The following is a 24,181-nucleotide window of genomic DNA, read 5'->3' on the forward strand; positions in this document are numbered from 1 at the left end:
GGACGTGCACGCTGGAGAGTGGAGTCTTCATCCCGAAGTCTTTTAACTCCTAGTGGATAAGTGGGGCCTACCAGATGTGGATCTGATGGCGTCTCGTCACAATCACAAGGTTCCGGTCTTCGGAGCAAGGACAAGGGATCCTCAAGCAGCGTTCGTGGACGCACTGGCAATTCCATGGAACTTTTGGCTGCCATATGTGTTCCCTCCAGTGTCACTCCTGCCCAGAGTACGCTCAATTTCATTCCCGCCCTCTGCAGAGGTTAATCCTTGCCAGGTGGGATGGATTGCCCCATCAGATAAGGTCTCAAATGATTTCCTTAAATCCGGAGGTACGTCAGTCACTGAGGTGGTGGCTACAGGACCGACAGTTAAGCAAGGGCCTTCCCTTCTGGATCTCCACCTGGGTCCTACTGACAACGGACGCCAGTCTGCGGGGTTGGAGCGCGGTTTTGAAGCAACACTCACTCCAGGGTCGATGGACCAAGGAGGACTATCTGGAACTGCGGGCAGTGTTCAATGCATTGACACTTGCCCAGCCTCTGATACAGAACAGGCTTATTCAAGTAAAATCAGACAACGCCAACACAGTGGCGTACATAAATCATCAAGGCGGCACTTGGAGCCGCATGGCAATGATGGAAGTGTCAAAAATCCTTCAAAGGGCGGAATGCCACCTGCCAGCAATATTGGCAGTGTTCATTCCGGGAGTCCTCAACTGGGAAGCGGACTTTCTCAGTTGTCAAGACGTACATGACGTTGAGTGGAGTCTTCATCCAGAAGTATTTCAACTCCTAGTGGACAAGTGGGGCCTACCAGATGTAGACCTGATGTCGTCTTGACACAAGCACAAGGTTCCGGCCTTCGGAGCAAGGACAAGGGATCCTCAAGCAGCATTCGTGGACGTACTAGCAATTCCATGGAACTTTCGGCTGCCATACGTGTTCCCTCCAGTGTCACTCCTGCTCAGGGTAATACAGAAGTTCAAGCAAGAAGGAATAATACTACTTCTAGTCGCTCCAGCGTGGCCCAGATGGCATTGGTTCTCTGACCCGCAGGGTCTCTCGGTAGAGCGTCCTCTTCTACTTCCTCAACACCAAGACCTCGTTCAGCGCCCTTGTGTCTGCCCGGACCTGTCCAGGCTGGCTTTGACGGCGTGGCTCTTGAAGCATCACTCCTGAGAGCAAAAGGATTCTCTGAGGCGGTCATTCAAACTATGTTGAAAGCCCATAAACCAGCTTCGGCTCGGATTTATTACAGGATCTGGAATTCTTACTTCACCTGGTGTCCTGCTAAGAATTATGATGCATATACTTTCAAAACTTCCAGGCTTTTGGCCTTCCTACAACAAGGCCTAGACTTGGGCCTTCGTCTGGCCTCCCTCAAGGTCCATATATGTGCCTTGTCGGTGTGGTTTCAGAGAAAAATTATGTTTCTTCCTGACGTTCACACTTTCACTCAGGGGGGCTGAATCCGTAACACACCCTATGTCCCTCCTGTGGCTCCATGGGATCTGTCTGTTGTTCTGAATTCCCTACAAGAGTCTCCAATTGAACCTCTTGAGTCTGTGGACCTTTAAATGCCTTACACTTAAGGTCGTTTTTCTGTTGGTTGTTGCCTCTGCTAGGAGGGTGTCGGATTTAGGCGCTTTGTCCTGTCGTGTCGTCCACCCTTTCTGATTTTTCACCGTGATCGGGCTGTTCTTAGATCTCGCCCTGGTTATCTACCCAAGGTGGTATCATCTTTTCACCTTAACCAGGAGATTGTGGTTCCGGCCTTCACCTCTTCTGGTTTGTCCTCCAAAGAGCGATCTTTGGATGTGGTACGGGCTTTCCATATTTATGTGGAAAGCACTGCCTCTATCAGGAGGTCAGATTCCCTGTTTGTACTTTTTGTTTTTCACAAACGTGGCTGACCTGCGAATAAGGAAACCTTGGCCAGATGGATTAGAATGGTGATTGGACAAGCTTATGCTCAGGCTTGGCTCCCAGCTCCTGCTGCTATCAAAGCCCATTCTACTCGGTCTGTTGGACCTTCTTGGGCGGCCCGCCGTGGCGCGTCTGCAGAACAATTGTGCAAGGCGGCTACGTGGTCCTCACTGAACACGTTCATTAGGTTCTATGCCTTTGATACTTCCACCTCCTAGGATGCTTCCTTTGGATGCCGGGTTCTTGTGCCCGCTACAGTGCGTCCCCTCCCATGAGGAACTGCTTTAGGACATCCCCGATGTTATTCCCTGTGGAATACCAGTGTACCCCGCTGCAGAAAAGGAGATTTATGGTAGACTTACCATTGTTAAATATCTTTCTGTGAGGTACACTGGATTCCACAGGGCGCCCACCCTGACGCACTTAGCTTTTTGGGGTTTGTATTGCATTAGCCGCTAGTGTCCCTTCTCCTGTCATGAGAATGTGGTTCTATGTGACTAACATCTACCGTCTCTCTTACCTGCTACTGCATTGGACTGGTTAACAAAACTGAGCTCCAGTGCCTGGAGGCAGTGTGGTGCATCCTGGGAACAGTCAAAGCTTTAGCCCAGGCATTCCCAACCACGGTCCTCAAGGCACACAAACAATGCAGGTTTTAGTGATATCCAGGCTGCAGCACAGATGGTTAAATCAAAATAACTGAGCTACTAATTAAGTCACCTGTGCTGAAGCCTGGATATCACTAAAACCTGCACTGTGTGCCTTGAGGACCGTGGTTGGGAATGCCTGCTTTATCCTGTTGGTGCCTCGGATCAAAATCCAACTCTACACTCCGATGTTATTCCTTGTGGAATCCAGTGTACCTTGCAGACAGAGATTTAACAATGGTAAGTCTACCATAAATATCCTTTTCATTTACCGTTTTATACTTTGAATGGTCCTGTATCTTTGTTTTTATTGGTAATTGCTGAGCAATATAATTCCTGTAGCACAGAAGAGAAGTTCATTCTAGAATCTGACCATATGTTGGTGTTTCTAATCCATTAATACATAAGTACTAAAGTTTAGGATTATAAAAGTAATGCACAATGGAATTCTGGCATATAGCGTTTTATCTAGAGCAAATTGAATTCCGCAGCTTTACACTGTGGATAGATGTAGAGTTTTGAAATACTACAACTTACTTTCCATGATCTGTGGTTCATCCATGTCTCCAGCGGGTGTGGTATGGAACGTCGACAGTAACTAGGTCGACAGGGTCTTCAGGTCGACATGGTCTAGGTCGACAGGTCAAAAGGTCGACATGGGTTTTTTTATGTGTTTTTTTTTTGGGTGTCGTTTTCGCCGTACAGTGACCGGGAACCTCAATTAGTGCACAGTGTCCCCTCGCATGGCTCGCTTAGCTCGCCATGCTTCGGGCAAGATGCCTCACTGCGCTCGGCACAGGTTACTATTCCCAGTCGTAGTCCGCATGTATCGTATAAAAATGTGAAAAACTCATGTCGACCTTTTGACATGTCGACCTTTTGACATGTCGACCTAGAGACCCTGTCGACCTAGCTACTGTCGACCAATAGTGGTCGACCTAGTTACTGTCAACCTAGAGAACAGATACCATCTCCAGCAGCACTGGTTTCAGCATTCTAATGGGCCCTACACACTGACCGATTTGCCACTGAGGTGCCCGACGGCCGAAGGACAACCCGGCGGTGGGGGGGTCACTTGGCCCCATAGCCCTGCATGCTAATATGGACGATATTGTCCATATTGGCTTGCAGATGTAAATGACCTGGCACCAACAATGAACGACCGCTGGGCCGCACATCGTTGGTGCCTACAAGATAAGATAAAATATGTAAGATATGAACAATTTCTCGTTCATTACTGAATGAGATTGTTCATATTGCCCGCACACATTTTCCAGTGTGTAGGGCCCATTACACTCTAAACATCAGTTTAATAATTGGTTAGTATACATTTTTTTTTGTGCAAAATATATATTAAATAAAAGCTTCAAAAGTATACACCAGTCTGTTATCATTGTTACTACAGTAACATTAAATTAAGGTGTTTCTCAACCATATTTGTGCAGGTCAGCGTTTGGTTTTGCAAGTGCATGTAAGTTTCTCTGTGATACCGGTCAGATTTTAGTATGATGTGGGCACAGGACTCGGACCACAGGCAGAAGTGGTACAAACTGGAGACTTGGATATGTGAGTGTTTGCGAGTACTGGTTGGAACAGTCTGTAAACACACTATTGCATGTATATCTGCGGAAGCAGCTGAATAATTTGGACAGTCAGTAGCAGCTCAGGACACTGGTAGTGTGAGGAACTTGAAGCATGAAGCTTGAGAACAGACTGAAGCATGCACAGGTAGTCTGTAGGAGGCAGACAACACACTGGTGTAGCATAAGTTGAGGCGGTCAGTAGTGACAGTTCAAATTCACAGGTATTGTAGCATGTATGAGACTGAATGCAGGAAGCTGAAAAAGCAGACAGTAGCTGAAGATTCTGGTAGAGCTGCAGAGAGCAGATGGCACACTGGTGATTATTATCAGCACTGATTACAGCAGAAATAATGGTGATTGTAACTCGGATAGCAGACTGTAGCTAGGATGTAATGGGATGCGATTTGGTAAAAAAATGCGAGTTTGGTACTAAACTTGACAATTTTGACCATCTCACAAATGTAATGGGTGCAGGAAAATGCAGACTCACATATTTTCTGCAATCCCAAAACTCGCAATGGCAAAACTCTCATCCAGATGTTTTGCCATTGCAAACATACCTCTCGGGCAATTTAATAGGATGCAAGTTTACAACTTGCAACTAAAACATTACAAAAACTTGCAAAAACAACAGAAAAGCTTTTGTTTGTCGAGTTTGACAGAAGCATGCAGAGATCAGTGAGATCTGTGCATGCTTCTGTCTGTAAAAGTGTTTAAATAATTTATAAAAAGAAAAAAGAAATGCAGTTCCCTCCCAAAGCATAACCAACCCCGGGCTCTTTAAGATCATCCTGGTTGCTAAAATACAGGGGACCACAGTACTTTAACAACCAGCACTGGGCTCTTGGACTGGTCCTGGTTCCAAAATGATGGAGGGAAGAAGACATATTTTTTAAACCAGCAACAGGCTCCACTGGTCATGGAGATAATGCCACAAGCGGGTGATACATTTATACTGGTTCTTGCAGCCACAGCATTAAATAATCAACTAGTCAGCCCTTGCCAGGGTTCTTTGAGGGAGTGGAGACCCCCCCCCCCCAATAAAGGGGTCCCCTCCATCCAGGCACCCAAGAGCCAGGGCTGAAGCCCTGGTCTGTCCCCAGCACTCCTGTGCGGTGGGTGCCATGCTGATAGCCATTGTGAAATTGAAAGATAAATATTGTCTTTTAATTGTGGAACTACAGGTCCCAGCAATCCTCCCCTCATGCTGGTACTTGGAGAACCACAAGTACCAGCATGTAAGGCATTAAAAGGGCCGCTTGTACCTGTAGTTCCACCTGTAAATAAATATTAAAATATACACAGGACACGCAAACCTTGATAGTACAGCTCTAATAGAACATACTGTCACACTCACTCATACTTACATATACTTACCTACCGTCCCATGTAGCCCCTTGATCCCCTTGTCCAAGTAGTAATCCTTAGGGTACCTGTAAAAAAATAAAATTATATACTCCCCTATCCACGGGGTTGAAAAATAACAAACCGAAGTACCTGATCCAGTACACTGAAGACAATCCATGTGTTTTCTCCCGAATGCCGTAGTACCACTCTCCTGATTGGCTATGGGCTTCTCAGCTGTCACTCAAGCGGAGCCCGTAGAGTTCAGTGGAGACTAGTGTAACCTCCTGCTACCTAACCTTTCCATTCCATGTTTTTCCTGATCTTCCTCTCATGCTGCACCACATTGCAAATCCCTACACTGGTTACCCGATGTCCTTTAAAATCCATTTAAAACTACTCGCCTTCAAAACCCTCTCCATCACCTCCCTTTCAAATATCTCTGACATTGCCATGAGTTTATCTTTGTCACTTATATCTACTTTGAAATTAGAGCTTTCACTTCTATCTCCTGGATTCTCTTAAGCTGCTTCCCACATGTGGACTCTGTACTCTATCTGACCAGCTATTTCCCAACATTGAAGCATTTTCTGAAAACTCACCTCTCCTGCCCTTACCACTTACTCCGGGTCTTCTATCAGCTGCATTCCCATCTCATTTTCCTCATCATCTCTCAGTTTTACTAAAGGCCCATACACACTGGGTGATTTTGAGCTGAAAGCAGCTCACATTTGCTGTTTTGAGCTGCTTTCAGCGCAAAACCGTGCGGTGTGTATGCCCCGGCGATGAGCGATGATGCGTGCCCCCACTTCATGAACGGCGGGGTGGACGGCTTTCCATAGCGTCCTGCTATGGAAAGCCGTTCACCCCCGCTGACATCGCTGGGTAGGGGGGAAATTGCTCAGTGTGTATGCACCTTAACTCCTGTTGTCTCAGCACTGACCTCTCCTTCCAGACTGTAAACACTAATTAGCAGGATTCCCTCTGTTATTACATATAATTTGTATTCAGTGTCATTCTGACTTTCCGTTGCTGTTTTTCTTCTTTCTTGTGAAATTACAGTATTTTATTTGTTAATAGACTTTTATGTCGACCAGTGGCACAAAATTTTATAATTCTTGCCTCTCATCAACATACAATGGGGCCCATTTATCAGCAAGTTTTATCATATGCAACGAGTTTGTCCAGCTAATCAGCTCCAATCTGTCATGTGTTTGAAAAATGAAAGTTGGGAGCTGATTGACTGGAGCACCATTTATCATACGCAATGAGTTTTAAAACTAGTTGCGTGTTAGATTTGTTGATAGACTTTTAACGCCTGTTAGTAACTTCACAAGAAAAAAGAAAAGCAGCAATGGACAGTCAGAAATATACGTTATGGCAAGAACTTACCGTTGATAACGGTATTTCTCCTAAGTCCCCAGGATAACATTGGGATATGATGAAGCAACAGCGGATTTGCACCAATCGGTCGGATGATGAAGTTCTGCCCACTTTAGTATGTGACTTGCCTCCTTCATCGCTTTTTGGCTGCAAGTTCCTCCCTGATGGTTGAGGTACGCTACTGCCGTCACATAGTCCGAGCGGATCTGGGATGGTTTTCCCCGAAGAATGTCCTTTGCCTGAATCAGTGCCATTGCCCGAAGTTCCAATATATTTATTGGCAGGCAACCTTCTTCCTTGGTCCATTGTTCCTGGAAACACAACCTTTCTGACACTGCTCTCCAGCCCTGGAGACTGGCTACTGTCGTCAGAATTTCCCAGTCTGATATCCAAAAGGGTCTCCCCTTGTCCAGATGGGATGTCTGTAGCCACCAGGCAAATGACCTTCTTCTATTGTAAGAACCATAGTCTGCATTTTTATCATCTGATGCAACCCATTCCATTTGGCAAGAATCAGATGCTGCAGAGGCCTCGAGTGGAACTGTGCATACTCCACCATGTCGAACGTTGACACCATCAATCCCATCACACACATTGCTGCATGAATGGATCTTTTGACTGTGTAGCAAGTCCTGAATCATTGACTAAACCTTGGATATTTTGTTCAGAGGTAAGATTGCTCTCTGAAGACTTAAATCCAGTACAGCCCCCAAGTGAGTCATCTGCTGTGACGGAACCAGAGGCAGTTTTACCCAATTTATGAGCCACCCGTGCCTTTGCAGACACGTTATTGTCTGTTGCAGATGACATAGGAGCAATTCCTACGACTGTGCCAGGATTAAAAGATCGTCGAGGTATGGAAAAATTCTTATCCCCTGCTGGGGGAGATAAGCTGCCATTACCACCATAATCTTGGTAAATACTCTGGGGGTTGTGGCTAAACCAAAAGGTAGGGCCTGGAACTGAAAATGCTGTTGGAGGATAGCGAACCTGAGAAAGCACTGATGGGACAGTGCTATAGGAACATGTAGGTAATCAACCTGTATATCCAGGGATACAATCTAATCCCCTGGCTCCATGGCCAAAATGATGGAACATAAAGTTTCCATATGAAAACGAGGTACCCAAATGTACTTGTTCAGCACTTTGAGATTGAGAATGGGCCGAAATGACTTATTTGGTTTCTGAACTAGAAACAGATTGGAGTAAAAACCCTGTCCTCGTTGCGCAGGAGGAACTGGAATAACTACTCCTGACTGAAGCACTTTCTGAACTACCTCTTGCAAAGCCCTGGCCTTCGCCTCTACCCGAGATGGGCTGGTACAAAAAAACCTTTGAGAAGGGAGCTTCTTGAAGGCAAAAGCATAACTTAGAGATACCCCTTTCTGCACCCAGGCATGTGTTATAGACTGCTGCCAGATCTGTAGATCTGTGCAAACTGAAGAAGTCGGCCCCCCACCCTGGGATCCCCCAGTTGGAGGCCCGCACCATCAGGCTGATGGCTTATTATCTGTTTTACCACCCAGTCCTCTGGTAGCCCAATGCTTTTTAGTCTTACCAGACTTGTTGTATTGGGACTGCCTGCCATCACTTTTTCCTTTAGCTTTTCCTTGAGACCGAAAGGGCCAAACAGCCGGAACTTTAGGTTTGAATTTGTATGTGGAAGGAAACTTTGCTTCTGACTCCAAAATATCTGTCAATTCTTTACCAAAAAGAATATCTCCAGAAAAAGGCAAAGATTCCAAAACCTTAGATTCTGAATCAGCTTTACACGTATGTAGCCAAACTGCTCTGTGAGTAGCGATTGTTGAAGCTGATGCCCTGGAGGCAATAATACCCATATCAAATGCTGCTTCTTTCAAGAACATTGCAACCTGTTTTATATGTGCTATATGGGATTTTTGCTCTCTAGATGCTATTGAAAAATCCCCCTCTAATGCATCAGCCCAGGCAGCCACTGCCTTTGCCATCCAAGCTGAAGCCATGGCTGGCCTTATGACTGCCCCAGACAGGGAAAAAATAGTTTAAAAAAACAAACAAAAAACATCCTCTCTCCTATCCGTGACATCATTTAATGATGTTGAAGGCAAAGGTAATGTAGATTTTAGCATTAATCGATTCACATCCGTATCTACTTTAGGAGCCACCTCCCTTTTCAAACAATCCCCAGCTGGAAGAGGATAATTGGAATTCCATTTCTTAGGAATTCTAAACTTCTTATTGGGCGTAGCCCAAGCCTCTTCCATGATTTCCGTCAGCTGATCTGACCCTGGAAACTCAGTCTTAACTGTTTTGTGATGTTGAAACAGAGGTGCCGTGGTTTTTAACACATGCTCTGCTGAATCCTCTAAGGAAAGAATGGCTTTCATTGCTTTAATTAACTCAGCTATATCCACTGAGCTGAGCCCTTCCTTTTCCTCTTCGTATGCCGAAGCAGAGTTTTTTGACCTTTCATCCTCTGATGAATCCTCATCTGAAACATGTGTAGCCTGTGAGGATGAAGATTTACTTACCACTGGCTTATCAGCCTGTTTCTTTTGAGAGGCTGCTGCTGGAAGTGAAAAACCGCAGGTGGGAAGCTGCAAGTAATGGTTAATCGTGTAACCTATCCCTGGTGCAGGAGTTGGAGGAATTATCCGTTCACCTATACTGGATAATGTCTATGCAAACATAGCCCAAGGTGGATCAACCTGCACCTGAATCTGACTTGTATTTTTCAAGAGAACCTGGTGAAAACTAAAACTATTTGCACACAAACCATCCTGAACCAGATCCTGAGAGATTAACATAGCTTTGCAAGACAAACATGATATGAGTGTTGGTGTTGCTGTGAGTGTATCTTCCTCACCTTTACTGCTCTTAGACATGATAATCAACACTTCCACAGTGTACTACACAATTTATGACTGTAATCACTTTAAGCTTTTTAAAGTGACCTACAATCCGACCCTACCCATGCACCAGCATTGAGGATCGGAATAGAAAAAAACTTTCAGAAATAGTAAAGTCAGCAGTCACACTAGCAGTCAGTCACATGTTATACATTAGTATAATAAGCAATATGAGCACATCATCAACTACATTTCAAGAATATATGAGAACATATTACTGAATCATGTTTAAACAGATCTACTGTATTCGGACGCATAGCGAAAGAAACAACAGTAATAGTATACAGACTCATATCGAATAGGCACTTATCTAACTATTCGTACTCAAAAAGGTAGATAGAGACTTAGGAGAACATGTGCTAAGCAGTGATAAAAGTGGAGAAGTGAGCCAGTGGAGAAGTTGCACATGGCACCCAATCAGCTACTCTGTATATGTTTATAGTATGCAAATTATAAATGTTACGTCAATGCTGATTGGTTGCCATGGGCAACTTCTCCACTGTCTCACTTCTCCACTTTTATCACTGCTTAGTAAATGTCCCACTTAGTGCTGTATTATCCGTACTCAGTAGAGTGGGATACAGGGAGACTCTCCCCGCTTCCAGGACCGATCAATACGTTAGCGAACGCTGAGTGGATCCAGACGCTACTAATGTACACTGCTGCTCCATGAACCTATAGTGCACACAGACGCTGAGTGAAGACAGACGCACCCGTCACACAGCCTCCTATTTTGCGACTGGGTCCCCTACGTGTACAGCATCTGAGACGGAAGTGGGAAACATTTCATGGCAGGAGACTCGGAATAAACTGGTCATGAACTGGGGGGAGGGGCGACCAGAAGAGCATCTGTCTCCCCACTGCTGACATCAACCCTAGGGATCGCGGCCTCATACTATTCCTCGAGCCTCTGATCCCCAAGGCCTAGCGCTGGTGCACCCGGGGTGGCATCTGGGTCAGCTACTGTTTGGTGGTTTCCTCCCAAAACAGTGCGGCTGTGTCCATATTCCCCTTCTAAGCAGAACCATTGCCTTACCTTCTCCCCGTGCTCCTGCCACAGCCTGGTAACGTCTGTTGGACCTGCTAGTATATCCGACACAGACGCCCGCTGAAACAGCACTGTACTCGTGGGTAAGCATTGTCACGACCCGGCGGAGAGTTGTTGGAGCAACTCTTTCTAAGGTACGTATAAGACGCTTTTTAGAAAGATCACTCAAGAAAAATAGTAAGACTATAAAAACAAAATAAGAAAGCTTAGGGCTGCTAAAAACCAGCAGCCCTCTGACCATTGTCCGGCTCCTGTCGCACCAAACAAAAAACTGATTTGCCTGAGCCAGGAAGCGGGGATATATGGACGGACCTGTTGCATGCTGGGAGGCCGAAAAGCTTTGACCGATTGGTGCAAATCCGCTGTCGCTTCATCATATCCCAATGTTATCCTGTGGATAACCTGTGGACCCTGCCGGAGAAAGACAAACAACTCACATATGTCTATAACAAATATGTATATTTATTTATTATAATATTACTCAGTTGACCTTGTCTCCCAATGATTAATATTTTCATGTGTTCAGCGGTCCCTCAAGAAGGTAGTTCATGAATGATGTTGTCTATAACTTGTTCATGATGCTGGAATTTCTTGCACATTGCTGTAATTTACTTATTGAGATTTGTGGAAAAAAATGAAACCTTTTACCCCACGGGGTTTTCTATTACACAAGATTTCCTGGTTTCTGGTGACTTTTTTTCTTTTCGTCTAAAACCTATAATAACTGTGAGAAGGACTGGTGTTCTGAGAGTCTCGGCTATAGGCGCAGGGAGCCATGTAATGAGTCCCATATTTCACAGTGACTGTTAAAGCCATACCAGGTATTTCACTGCTCACTGTGCTGTCAGCTCAGAATCTACAAATGAAATCAGTGTAATGAAATGATGTAAACCCTTTCATTCTTATTCTAACATCTGGTGTTTAGTCTTTCTCTTGCACAATGATCTAATTGTGATCCTCATGGGGCAGCTTCTGATCAGTTAACGTGTCATCACATTTACTGATAGAAAGCAGTGTGAATCTGTTTTACAGTCCTTTATACCCAATCAATGAGTAGTATGATTTACAAACGGGACCCGGCGTGGGTTCCTGGATGCGGTGCTCACATTCTTCACAGTACGTGTAACGATGATTGTAATGTACTTGTTTTGCAAGAGCCTTTATATGAAAAGGAACACTCTTCTGTTTATTCATCTCTGTGGTACACTGGATTATGTAAACACACGTCCTGTGATGATGAATGTTATTTAAATGGTGTCTAAATAAAATGCAAGTTTTATCCACGATGAAAAGCCATGTGGGAATAAACAAGAATACAGGAAATAGTACATACCACAGAATTTGTTGTTCAAAGGGGATGTAGTTATGCCGACTTAAAGGGACTATTCCCACTCGTGGGTGTCCACGATGCCCATAGAGTGAGAATAGAACCCGTGGTGTGTGTAGCTCGCCACTGAGCCCGCAAGGGGCTTCGATGCGCTCGTCTCCATCCTCCCCCCCCCACCGGTGTGCTCACTCTGAATGTTTTCCTGTAAAACATTAACTTTCCGAGTGCAGTGTGATTAGACAAGTCAAGTGATACAAACAATTGCTTTTCTGAATTATTGATTCAAATATTTTAATGTTATTTTCCGGGATCACGTTTTGTACTGTGATTAAATTAATATATATTCGGGGAGATTCAAATGTTTGAAAAGTCAGTTGGGTGTCTGTTTTTTCCTATCTAATAGGAAAAAACAGACACCCAACCGACTTTTCAAACATTTGAATCTCCCCCATTGTGTTTATTTCTATCTCTTCGTTGCAAAATAAATTATTGCTGACATCGAATGGCCTTCAAAAGAATAAAAGATTTGGCGTAGCAGTGGAAAGAGTTAGCAAGTGTAGTATGTCTGTTTTATATAACATATCTATGAAATAAAAAGTAATAATTCTGTACTGTTTATACATTTGTGTGTTATTGGCTGAGAAAAGAGGTGGTTATGTAGCATGGATTCCTTAAATTGCCAGCAGAGGTTGGGTGCCTGATTCTGTAAAGGGCCCCATACACTAGACCGATAATGCCCGATTTCAGCCCAATTCGGGCATTCGGGCCAATATATTGGGTGAAATCGGGCATTTTCGGTGTGCTTTTCCCCCTATCCGATCCGATGCGCGTTCCCGTGTGCATCGGATCGGATCCCCCTAGATTCGACACATCACGACTGCTGCACTCGTGATATGTCGGATCCCGCAGTTAATGGATGGGAAAGTAAAAGATACATCGTATGCAAAAAAAACTGCATACGATATATCTAATACTATCCTACCAACAGGGAGGCTGCTGGGAGGTTGGAGGAAATCTTATATGACATGACGGACCGTCATGTCGTATAAGTGTATGGGGCTCTTAAGTGGGATGCACCTGTTGGTGCGTGTTCAAACTATATGACAGATAATATTCCAGCTATATATTGTCATAGATTGACAGCGTTTATTATTAAGAAGGAACATACCAGCAAACTATACTCCACAAGTTCACTGACACATTTCACTTAACTGTAAGCTCAGTTATTATAGAGACGAGAGAACACACACAACAGTGTATTTCTATACAACAAAACTACCCAAAATATAACAATGTGATAAACGTAACTAAAATGGTTTAAAGTAGGATGTTAATAATTATTTAGTATTGAATTAGCGTAAAGGAATCATAATAGGGATTTTCTCGTTACTCATTTGTGCTCACTGTAAAAACCTTTGATTGGTACGTGTGCCTATGTTAGGTCTACCATTCTACATAATGTCATATATGGAATCCAGATGATAGATCGACAGGTACAAAAATTTGACACACAAATGGTCAACCCCTTTTTTTGTTTTGTTATTTTGTTCCACACTTAGAATCTGCTTTATTTACCATCCAAGTGAATATTTATTGGGAATAGTAACCTATGTCAAGTGGAACGCGTTATTATGCCTGAAGCGTGAGTCTACTGATGGTGGTCAGATAAAAGGAAAGTTACTATATTTGAGACAAAATAACAAAAAAAGAAAAAAATGGGTCAACCATTTATGTGTCGACCAATTTCATGTCGACCTTTTGTACCTGTCAACCGTTCAGCACTGTAGACCTTTCATATGTTGACCCTTTGTTCCTGTCGAACTAATGCACGTCGACCATATGGTGTCGACCTAATGACGGTCTACCTAGACCGGTCGTAGCCAACCCTGGTCCTCGAGAGCTACCAACAGTTCACGTTATCCAGCTCACCCAGCAGGTGCACAGGTGCACTCATTACTCACTGACACATTATAAAAGATCCACAGATGGAGCTATTTACTTCGCTTGTGATTCTGTGAGGAGACTTGAAAAACTTTAACCGTTGGTAGCTCTCAAGGACCAGGTTTGGCTACCCCTGACCTAGACATTGACAATCTATTAATCCAAACCCCCATATATAACTCCTTTTATATACTGTATATCTCTCATGTCAAGCAAAATAAACATTGCATCAGTCAATTAATAGACATCATTCACTGCTAAGGTGTTGAGTCCTTTACAGTTACGCTTGTTATAAAAAGTAACCTTGTATTCTACAGAGGTAATATTTTTTTAGAATGTTCCTCTTGTCAACAGCATACTTGCTACACAAAAGGTAGACGACCTACTTGCTGCACAAGAGGTAGACGGCGTACTTGCTGCAAAAGAGGTAGACGGCGTACTTGCTGCACAAGAGGTAGACGGCGTACTTGCTACACAAGAGGTAGACGGCATACTTGCTACACAAGAGGTAGACGGCATACTTGCTGCACAAGAGGTAGACGGCATACTTGCTGCACAAGAGGTAGACGGCATACTTGCTGCACAAGAGGTAGACGGCATACTTGCTGCACAAGAGGTAGACGGCATACTTGCTGCACAAGAGGTAGGCGGCATACTTGCTACACAAGGGGTAGGCGGCATACTTGCTGCACAAGAGGTAGACAACATACTTGCTGCACAAGAGGTAGACGGCATACTTGCTGCACAAGAGGTAGACGGCATACTTGCTGCACAAGAGGTAGGCGGCATACTTACTACACAAGGGGTAGGCGGCATACTTGCTGCACAAGAGGTAGACAACGTACTTGCTGCACAAGAGGTAGACGGCGTACTTGCTGCACAAGAGGTAGACGGCATACTTGCTGCACAAGAGGTAGACGGCATACTTGCTGCACAAGAGGTAGACGGCATACTTGCTGCACAAGAGGTAGGCGGCATACTTGCTACACAAGGGGTAGGCGGCATACTTGCTGCACAAGAGGTAGACAACATACTTGCTGCACAAGAGGTAGACGGCATACTTGCTGCACAAGAGGTAGACGGCATACTTGCTGCACAAGAGGTAGGCGGCATACTTACTACACAAGGGGTAGGCGGCATACTTGCTGCACAAGAGGTAGACAACGTACTTGCTGCACAAGAGGTAGACGGCGTACTTGCTGCACAAGAGGTAGACGGCATACTTGCTGCACAAGAGGTAGACGGCATACTTGCTGCACAAGAGGTAGACAACGTACTTGCTGCACAAGAGGTAGACGGCGTACTTGCTGCACAAGGGGTAGGCGGCATACTTGCTGCACAAGAGGTAGACAACGTACTTGCTGCACAAGAGGTAGACGGCGTACTTGCTGCACAAGAGGTAGACGGCGTACTTGCTGCACAAGAGGTAGACGGCGTACTTGCTGCACAAGAGGTAGACGGCATACTTTCTGCACAAGAGGTAGACGGCATACTTGCTACACAAAAGGTAGACGACATACTTGCTGCACAAGAGGTAGACGGCGTACTTGCTGCACAAGAGGTAGACGGCGTACTTGCTGCACAAGAGGTAGACGGCATACTTGCTGCACAAGGGGTAGGCGGCATACTTGCTGCACAAGGGGTAGGCGGCATACTTGCTACACAAGGGGTAGGCGGCATACTTGCTACACAAGGGGTAGGCGGCATACTTGCTACACAAGGGGTAGGCGGCATACTTGCTACAATCCACTGAGTACAATGTACTGTATATGATTTATTGTCTTGTGGCCTTAACTGCCAACAGTCTTGAACTTTCTTGATTTGCGTACCTTGAATATGCTTGGCAAAGGAGATTGGCACGTAGAAATCTAGATTGTGGCATGTTTTGAGTGAATTGGTGATACTCGCTGGTTTTACATTCAGGAGTGTTGTATATTGTGCTATATAATATATATATTTTTTTCATCTCAGTCAATCCCATACTTTGTGTGTTCACAATACTGAGGATCTAGGATTATGGTATATAGGTAGATTGGCCAAGGCCCTCCAAGACTTCCAAAGAACCTTTTTAATAGACTACATTATTTTATTTTTAAAGGTCCATCTACTAATAATGAGCATAATAATAATAATAATAATAATAATAATATATAATAAGGAACATAATAATAATATTATTTATTATTATTATTATTATTATTATTATTATTATTATGTTCCTCCCCCTCTTGAGTTCATACTTCGATATTGATGACAGCTTGTGATTGCTTCTCCCGCTGACTCTCATCTGCACCCATTATAGAGTGGCAGAATGCATTGCTTACCTACAGTATTCTGTGTATAAGAATCAACAGAAATCTAGGAAAAATTGCTGTATTTCTCTGCTTAAAGGCTGAATCATGTTTTTCAGTAGTGGTTGTGCAGGTTTAGGCTCTGACTGTGTGTGTGTGTGTGTGTGTGTGTGTGTGTGTGTGTGTGTGTGTGTGTGTGTAAAGAAAATTCATATGTGGTTATAACCTTGTTGGTATTTCTACTAATAATAAAGTCAATATTTGTCTTGTATATAGTTTTTATATACATAAGGATAACATGTACAAGTACACATGCCTTTGCTTATGATGACAGATGGTATCTAGTGTTAGATCACATGTAAAACGCAAATGAAAAACACCGGTGGGTTCGAGACATAATTCAGTGTTGTAGACATTTCTTTCCGATGGCCTTAAATCGCAGTATGGGACTATGTAGCTGATAACTGCAGGTAATATAAGAATCGCAGTGTGGGACTATGTAGCTGATAACTGCAGGTAATATAAGAATTGCAGTATGGGACTATGTAGCTGATAACTGCAGGTAATATAAGAATCGCAGTGTGGGACTATGTAGCTGATAACTGCAGGTAATATAAGAATTGCAGTATGGGACTATGTAGCTGATAACTGCAGGTAATATAAGAATCGCAGTATGGGAATATGTAGCTGATAACTGCAGGTAATATAAGAATCGCAGTATGGGACTATGTAGCTGATAACTGTAGGTAATATAAGAATCGCAGTATGGGACTATGTAGCTGATAACTACAGGTAATATAAGAATCGCAGTATGGGAATATGTAGCTGATAACTGCAGGTAGTCTAAGAATCGCAGTATGGGAATATGTAGCTGATAACTGCAGGTAATATAAGAATCGCAGTATGGGACTATGTAGCTGATAACTGCAGGTAATATAAGAATCGCAGTATGGGACTATGTAGCTGATAACTGCAGGTAATATAAGAATCGCAGTATGGGACTATGTAGCTGATAACTGCAGGTAATATAAGAATCGCAGTATGGGACTATGTAGCTGATAACTGTAGGTAATATAAGAATCGCAGTATGGGACTATGTAGCTGATAACTGCAGGTAATATAAGAATCGCAGTATGGGAATATGTAGCTGATAACTGCAGTTAATATAAGAATCGCAGTATAAGACTATGTAGCTGATAACTGTAGGTAATATAAGAATCGCAGTATGGGACTATGTAGCTGATAACTGCAGGTAATATAAGAATCGCAGTATGGGGCTATATGTAGCTGATGGTAGTCTAAGAATCGCAGTATGGGAATATGTAGCTGATAACTGCAGGTAATATAAGAATCGCAGTATGGGACTATGTAGCTGATAACTGCAGGTAATATAAGAATCGCAGTATGGGACTATGTAGCTGATAACTGCAGGTAATATAAGAATCGCAGTATGGGACTATGTAGCTGATAACTGCACGTAATATAAGAATCGCAGTATGGGACTATGTAGCTGATAACTGCAGGTAATATAAGAATCGCCGTATGGGACTATGTAGCTGATAACTGCAGGTAATATAAGAATCGCAGTATGGGAATATGTAGCTGATAGCTGCAGGTAATATAAGAATCGCAGTATGGGACTATGTAGCTGATAACTGCAGGTAATATAAGAATCGCAGTATGGGACTATGTAGCTGATAACTGCAGGTAATATAAGAATCGCAGTATGGGACTATGTAGCTGATAACTGCAGGTAATAGAAGAATCGCAGTATGGGACTATGTAGCTGATAACTGCAGGTAATATAAGAATCGCAGTATGGGACTATGTAGCTGATAACTGCAGGTAATATAAAATGTACTATGGAAAAAAATGTAAAATAAATAAATAAATCCCTTTAACATGTTTTTTTAATTAGTATTTTGTGGGAGCAGGCAACAATTTTAAATTGCAACCTGATACTCATCATAATAAATGAGATGATGCCGTCTCGGGGTTGCATGTAGCAAAGGTTTCATTTCAGAACTAGGACATATTTGGTGTGTTGATCAACAATGCGTGTTTGTAGCGGAAGGAAGTTCATGTGCTGTGTGAAGTTTAACTAAACGCTTCCTCAAACTAGATCTTCACATGACTTCTGCTGGAGCAACATGAATAGAATAGAGAACAGGGAGGTGAGACAAAAGGCAAGAAAAGGTCAGTGAGAGATGTGTAGGGTATATAGATAGTGCTTGATCTGTGACGCTCTCTTTAAGTGGACCCTGGAACTGTAACATACATACAGTGAATAGACAACCTGATTGTGGTCTGGGTTAATATACAGCCTCATGAGTCACTGGTAACTAATGACTAAGCTGCTTTCTAAATAATATTAGTTTAGCCTATAAAGTCTTTGCGGCCTTTGTTTGTAAGTGATTGGTCTGCTAAGTGCTAGTCAGCCTATACCTGTACTTTTACAGTCGTCGTTTCAAATGCATAGGTAGCCAAAAATAATGTACAGCGGGAGTATTCAGCGTGGAACTACACTTCTCAGCATGCCCTGCTATAGTTTTGCTATTAGAACATGCTTAAACTCTGGCAGGGCATGCTGGGATGTGTAGTTCCATAGCAGCTGGAATGCTGCATGACAGAAACCCCTGGATTACAGTGCGATTTACATGTCTTAATTCCACAGTTCCTTAAGTATGCTTACAGTCCCTCATGTCTCTGCTTTGTGAGACTGTGCTGGTTTTATAGTAGAGCGCATGGGAATTCTTTAGTTGCTGTCTGAATATTTTCCTGATTTTACTCTATGAAAACAAATTGTGACGCATTGTATAATATTCTTGCCCATTGTTAATAACAATAATCTTAATTACTTTATCCCCAGCCTCTAAACACACCACTAAGTATTTTCCCATGTGTGGGGGCCCTTTTGATTAAAAAATGCACATGATATATAGTTCTTTACATGGTATAAGATGACTATGGATACATATAGCCCCACCCACTTCTTGGGTCCCTGGAGCAATCTCTAATTTTAGGGCTGATGGAAGACATTTATAACACAGCCTCATTGCAGCTGTGCTGTCAGTAAGAAAATGGACACCTGAACAAGAATGTTTTAAAGCAGTGATAAGTGGAAGATAATGCACCAGCCAATCATTACGGGTTTGAAAAATGACAGTTAGGAGCTGATTGGCTGGTGCGTTATCACCTTCCATTTATCACTGCGGCTGGGAGATGCACTGGCAATGGCGGAGGGTAGACAGGGGGCCCCCTTCACTGTGCAGCAGAAGTGATGGGCGGTAGGAGCTGGCTGGGCCCTCTCTTCTCTGAGTGTTGCGGCCCGGGAGTCGGGACTGTTATATTGACTGACCCCACTTGATGGTGAGCCTGGCGGGGGTCCGGGGGGGGGGGGGGGGGTTGGGGGGTCCGGGGGGGATCCGATCAGACACCTCTCAGCAAAAATGCAGAAAGAAGCCCATAGGATTCTATAGGGTAACACCAGCAGAAGCTGGCATTACCTTCCGTACCGAAGCCCTGGCATTTTGTGCATATGGAAGAGGTAGTACCTTTTACCTTTTAGTGAGTTATCTGGCGATAAGTACATTTTGGTATCATCCATGAAGAGAAGATAGAAAAAGAGAAATGGATGCTAAAGGAGTGTTGTGAGATGTAGGATGAGAAAAAGGATAGGACACTGCCCCGAAGACGTAGGGATTGTAGCATTTGTGTGAGAAGAGAATGGCCAATATCTAATGTACATAGATCTACTGTATTTTGGATATTTTCATTCATATGATCTCATTTAAGAATTCAAATAATGATTCTATTTCTGAATAACAAATTGTCTCACACCTCAAGAATTTCACTATCAGTAAGTTGGCTACAAGTGGCTTGTATTGACTGTTGTGATTGCTGGTACACTGTGGTCTAAACAGTAACTGTGTTTAGTCATGTTTTTTCTACAAAAAGAGGTCCTGCTCATGAGAGTCCTTTCATTCAGTATTGTTCATTCTTTACAGGTGTTGACCCAGCACTGCAGAAAGACCATCGAAACCAAACTGCAACTGGATCTCCTGCCGCTGCCCCACAGTCATCCTCCAAATACCATAGAGCTAGATCTGGAGGTGCTCGAGATGAACGGTATCGCTCAGGTAACAAAGCTTAAGATCCTTTTATGTCTTGTAAAATACCTACACTGTCAAAACTACTAATACACTATTTCCCTCCAGGCCAATTTGAAAACATGTTTGTTTGTTTGTTGGTTGTTTGTAGCAATCAAAAAACATAATGAACCCCAACACTGAATTAAAATTGTAGTGCACCTCCTTCCTCTACTTTCCCCAAGTGCACTGTCCCAACACTCTGGATGTGTGACGTTCCCACTGCCTGATCATAAACAGTTCCTCTAGCACTGAAGGCAGGGATACATGTGAAATGCAGTAACCTTCTCTCCTTAGTGCTTACGTTTGACAAGATATGGAGCAGGCTGTTGGGTCCCCAATGACTTCATTGGTCAAGCACAGCAGAACTCGCTCCTCTTAGTTCATACTGTTTCACTTAATCGGTTACATCTTGGTAAACATAATATACTGTAGGCATGTACGTCCCAACCTGGTGGACTTTTAACAGTAGAAGCTGAAGTTGTTACTGGTTTTATTATTATGTTTGTTTTATTTTTATCTAAACTATATATGTCTAAAAGATTGTCTAGTACATCTTGCATGATTTGCTGCAGGAATATCAGAAAATTTAGCTTTTTTTAAACAAGTCTATCACTTTTTAATAATTTAACATATGATCCCCTAGAGTTTTATGACTTTGATCTTATTTTTTCTCGAAGAACGTAAATTGATGCTGTCCTTATTACGTTGTCAGTTCACTACATGCAGATGGATTAGCGCTGCTGTTAAAGTGTCCATTACCCTGTATTGAGTAGGCTCATATACAGTGTTTTAGCTGCATGTGTGATGTTCCATAGCAAATGCAACACAGAAAATACTGTCTGAGTGATTATGCTGTGACGATACTGTATTGTTTGTTTTCACAACCATCAATATTACGTTGCAGAGGTGTTTCCAGCACTCAATGAATCATGGCCACAGCATGCACATGTATCTCCCACCCATCCACCAACTTGTTTATATTATTCAGTAAGGCGGATGTCACATGGAACGCAGTTGGTCATTTCTGGCCATGTAATAGCTCTTCAGTTTGATCTTGGATCTGGGAGATACTGTAAAGTGGCGAGTTTTTTTCTAGATTCTGAGCAATAATGGTGCGTTTACAGAAGTGGTTTTTCTATCCATTTTCAATTACAGATATCCACACAGAAGCAGTCCAGGCTGCATTGGCAAAACATAAAGAACAGAAGATGGCTTTGCCGATGCCAACTAAAAGACGGTCAACGTTTGTGCAATCCCCGGCGGATGCCTGTACACCTCCAGGTACGCTTTGAAACTGGCCAATCTAATGCAGTAGTGCTTACCTATCATAGTGGCTGTTTGGGATTGTGGGTGTCCACAGTCAGGGTACTTGGACTTTCTCGAGTTGTCGGAGCACTCGCTGTACACTTCTGCCCTAATAATATCAGTTATTTCAGAGATGGCAAATTCAGATCAATGATGCTAGGCTTTAATTAAGTCTTAAGGCCCGTACACACTGGCCGATATATCGGCCGTTCTCTTGAACGACCGATATATTGCGGGTCCGTCGGCCAGTGTGTACGGCCGATATGTCTGTGAACTCCGTCCTTCACAGACGTATCGCGTCGGCCACGCAGCACAGCCAAAGGCCAATATATCTACCAATATATTGGCACGTTGCTGTGTGTGTACGGGCGGCCGGCGGTGACTGACAGCTGAACTGGGCGGGCGTGTGTACACACCCGCCCAGTTCATGACGTCAGTCCCCGACGGATCGGGCAGTGTGTTGAGCATACATAGCTTTTGGCATAATTTTGTCTTCTAGGTCTGTGTTCAAGTTACCACACTTGTACTTACTAGATATATAAATATACTTCTTGACTGCTGAAGATTAGAATTAGTAATCAAAATGTGTTCTTTAATGTAGTGACAATTTCATACACTGGCGATTATCACTGCCTCTCCCATAACTGCTCCTCAGTGGAAGCGTTGCTAGCCAGTGGATTGGGCAGCTGCTTTATCTCCAATCGGCTGCATTAGCAACCTTCACTTGAGGAAAATCCAAAGTTGACGTGCTGTTCCCCTTTAAGGTGCATACATTCAAATATAATTATTACTTTTTGATATAGGTGTACAATGAAAATGCATTATTCTAGGTGGTTATGAAGTATTTTATAGATGAGCTAATCCAAGTTAAATATTTTCATCACAATGCTATGCACCACATTAAGGGGGACATTTACTAAGCAGTGATAAGAGCGGAGAAGTGAGCCAGTGGAGAAGTTGCCCCATCAACCAATCAGCAGCTCTGTATAATTTTATAGTATGCCAATTATAGATGTTACTTAAGTGCTGATTGGTTGCCATGGGCAACTTCTCCACAGGCTCACTTCTCCACTCTTATCACTGCTTAGTAAATGTCCCCCTGTATGCTATGCAGCACAATGTTACGTATGGGGCACCTAGTTACAAAACTAGTCTGTTGTAAGACGTCGCGTGTCCATATATTCTGCCTGGGATCAGGTTACCATACTGGTGTTTGGGATACTGGCAGTCAGAAAGCCAACACCAGAATCCCGACACTGGTCTGCAGACTTATGTTGTGATTCTAACATCGATCACAATGCCATCGCCGGAATCCCAGCTATCGGCATCCCGATCGCAAGTATGTCAGGGGGGGTTAGGGTTAGGTGTGGTTGAGGGATGTAAGGCAATAAGAAGGTATGTCTGTGGTCAGGCTGCGGGTAGGGAGGCTTAGGAGGTAGATCTAAACTACTTACCTGGCAGGTGTCAGGATTCTGCGCGTCGGGATGCCATTGTCTGTATTCTGACCGCCGGGATCCCGATACCATTCCTTTTAGCCTTGGCTAGTGATGAGATGGTTGGGGGTGTAGTTTGGGAGACCTATTTGATCCTGACTGAAATCCTGGATACCGGAATCAACCTCTTTGGTGACTGGCTTAATAGCCCTGCTGTCTCTGCTCCCACTCTTGTAAGGTTTCTGCTGTTTAAAGAAAAACATTTCCATGTGGAAGCCTCATAGGAAGGTTACCAGGGTAAACAACATTAAGTTAATGTACAATGCCCTTCAGACATATAAAATAAAATCCATGGCTTGTGGCTGTGCAGACTAATTCCCTAAAATGTGGGGGGGGGGGGCATGGATCGATAATTCCACCACTAGTGTATATCCTGGCTTGAGAGTGTAGAATAAGCAATACAAACCCAACTTCTAGGCTTAGCGTACGGTGTTTTCATTGACTTTGTATGATAAATTCAGTTGGGTTCTGCCTGGACATTTCCTATAGGCCTTGTTTTAACTTGTATTCCTTTCCTCCTTATATTCTCTGATTCTCTTAATATTGTAACCATTCCTAAATTGTCATTTAAAAGCAATAGCATTTCACTAATGAACAGAAACGTTACAAGCACCAAGATCACAAACTAAACAGAATAAATAAACCTGCCCATTGATTTTCACTTGTATAAATAAGTGTAAATAGGTAGTGTCCAGACGAGCCGCTGTATTGAAGTATGAATCTGATTTTCTTTTGCCAAAAATCCCGGATCTACTGGAGTTGTGAACTGACCATAAAAGAAAAGTTTCTTTTCTAGATTATTCAAATCCACTACTAAATTCTGCATCTTTTGTATACCTTGGATATAATTAA

At 43.4% G+C, this 24,181-nt stretch overlaps 1 protein-coding gene across 2 annotated transcripts in view; it reads left to right on the top strand.

The window, feature by feature from the left end:
- Positions 1-24,181, top strand: part of DIP2B (disco interacting protein 2 homolog B) — a 372,205-nt gene that overhangs the window by 186,549 nt on the left and 161,475 nt on the right. For both annotated transcript variants that reach the window (XM_063952252.1, XM_063952253.1), the window contains exons 3-4: positions 20,388-20,519; positions 21,687-21,812. In XM_063952252.1, coding sequence (XP_063808322.1) covers positions 20,388-20,519; positions 21,687-21,812 — 258 coding nt within the window. The remainder of the gene's footprint in view (positions 1-20,387; positions 20,520-21,686; positions 21,813-24,181) is intronic.

The sequence above is a fragment of the Pseudophryne corroboree genome, chromosome 2, assembly GCF_028390025.1.
Source record: "Pseudophryne corroboree isolate aPseCor3 chromosome 2, aPseCor3.hap2, whole genome shotgun sequence".
Classification (NCBI taxonomy): domain Eukaryota; kingdom Metazoa; phylum Chordata; class Amphibia; order Anura; family Myobatrachidae; genus Pseudophryne; species Pseudophryne corroboree.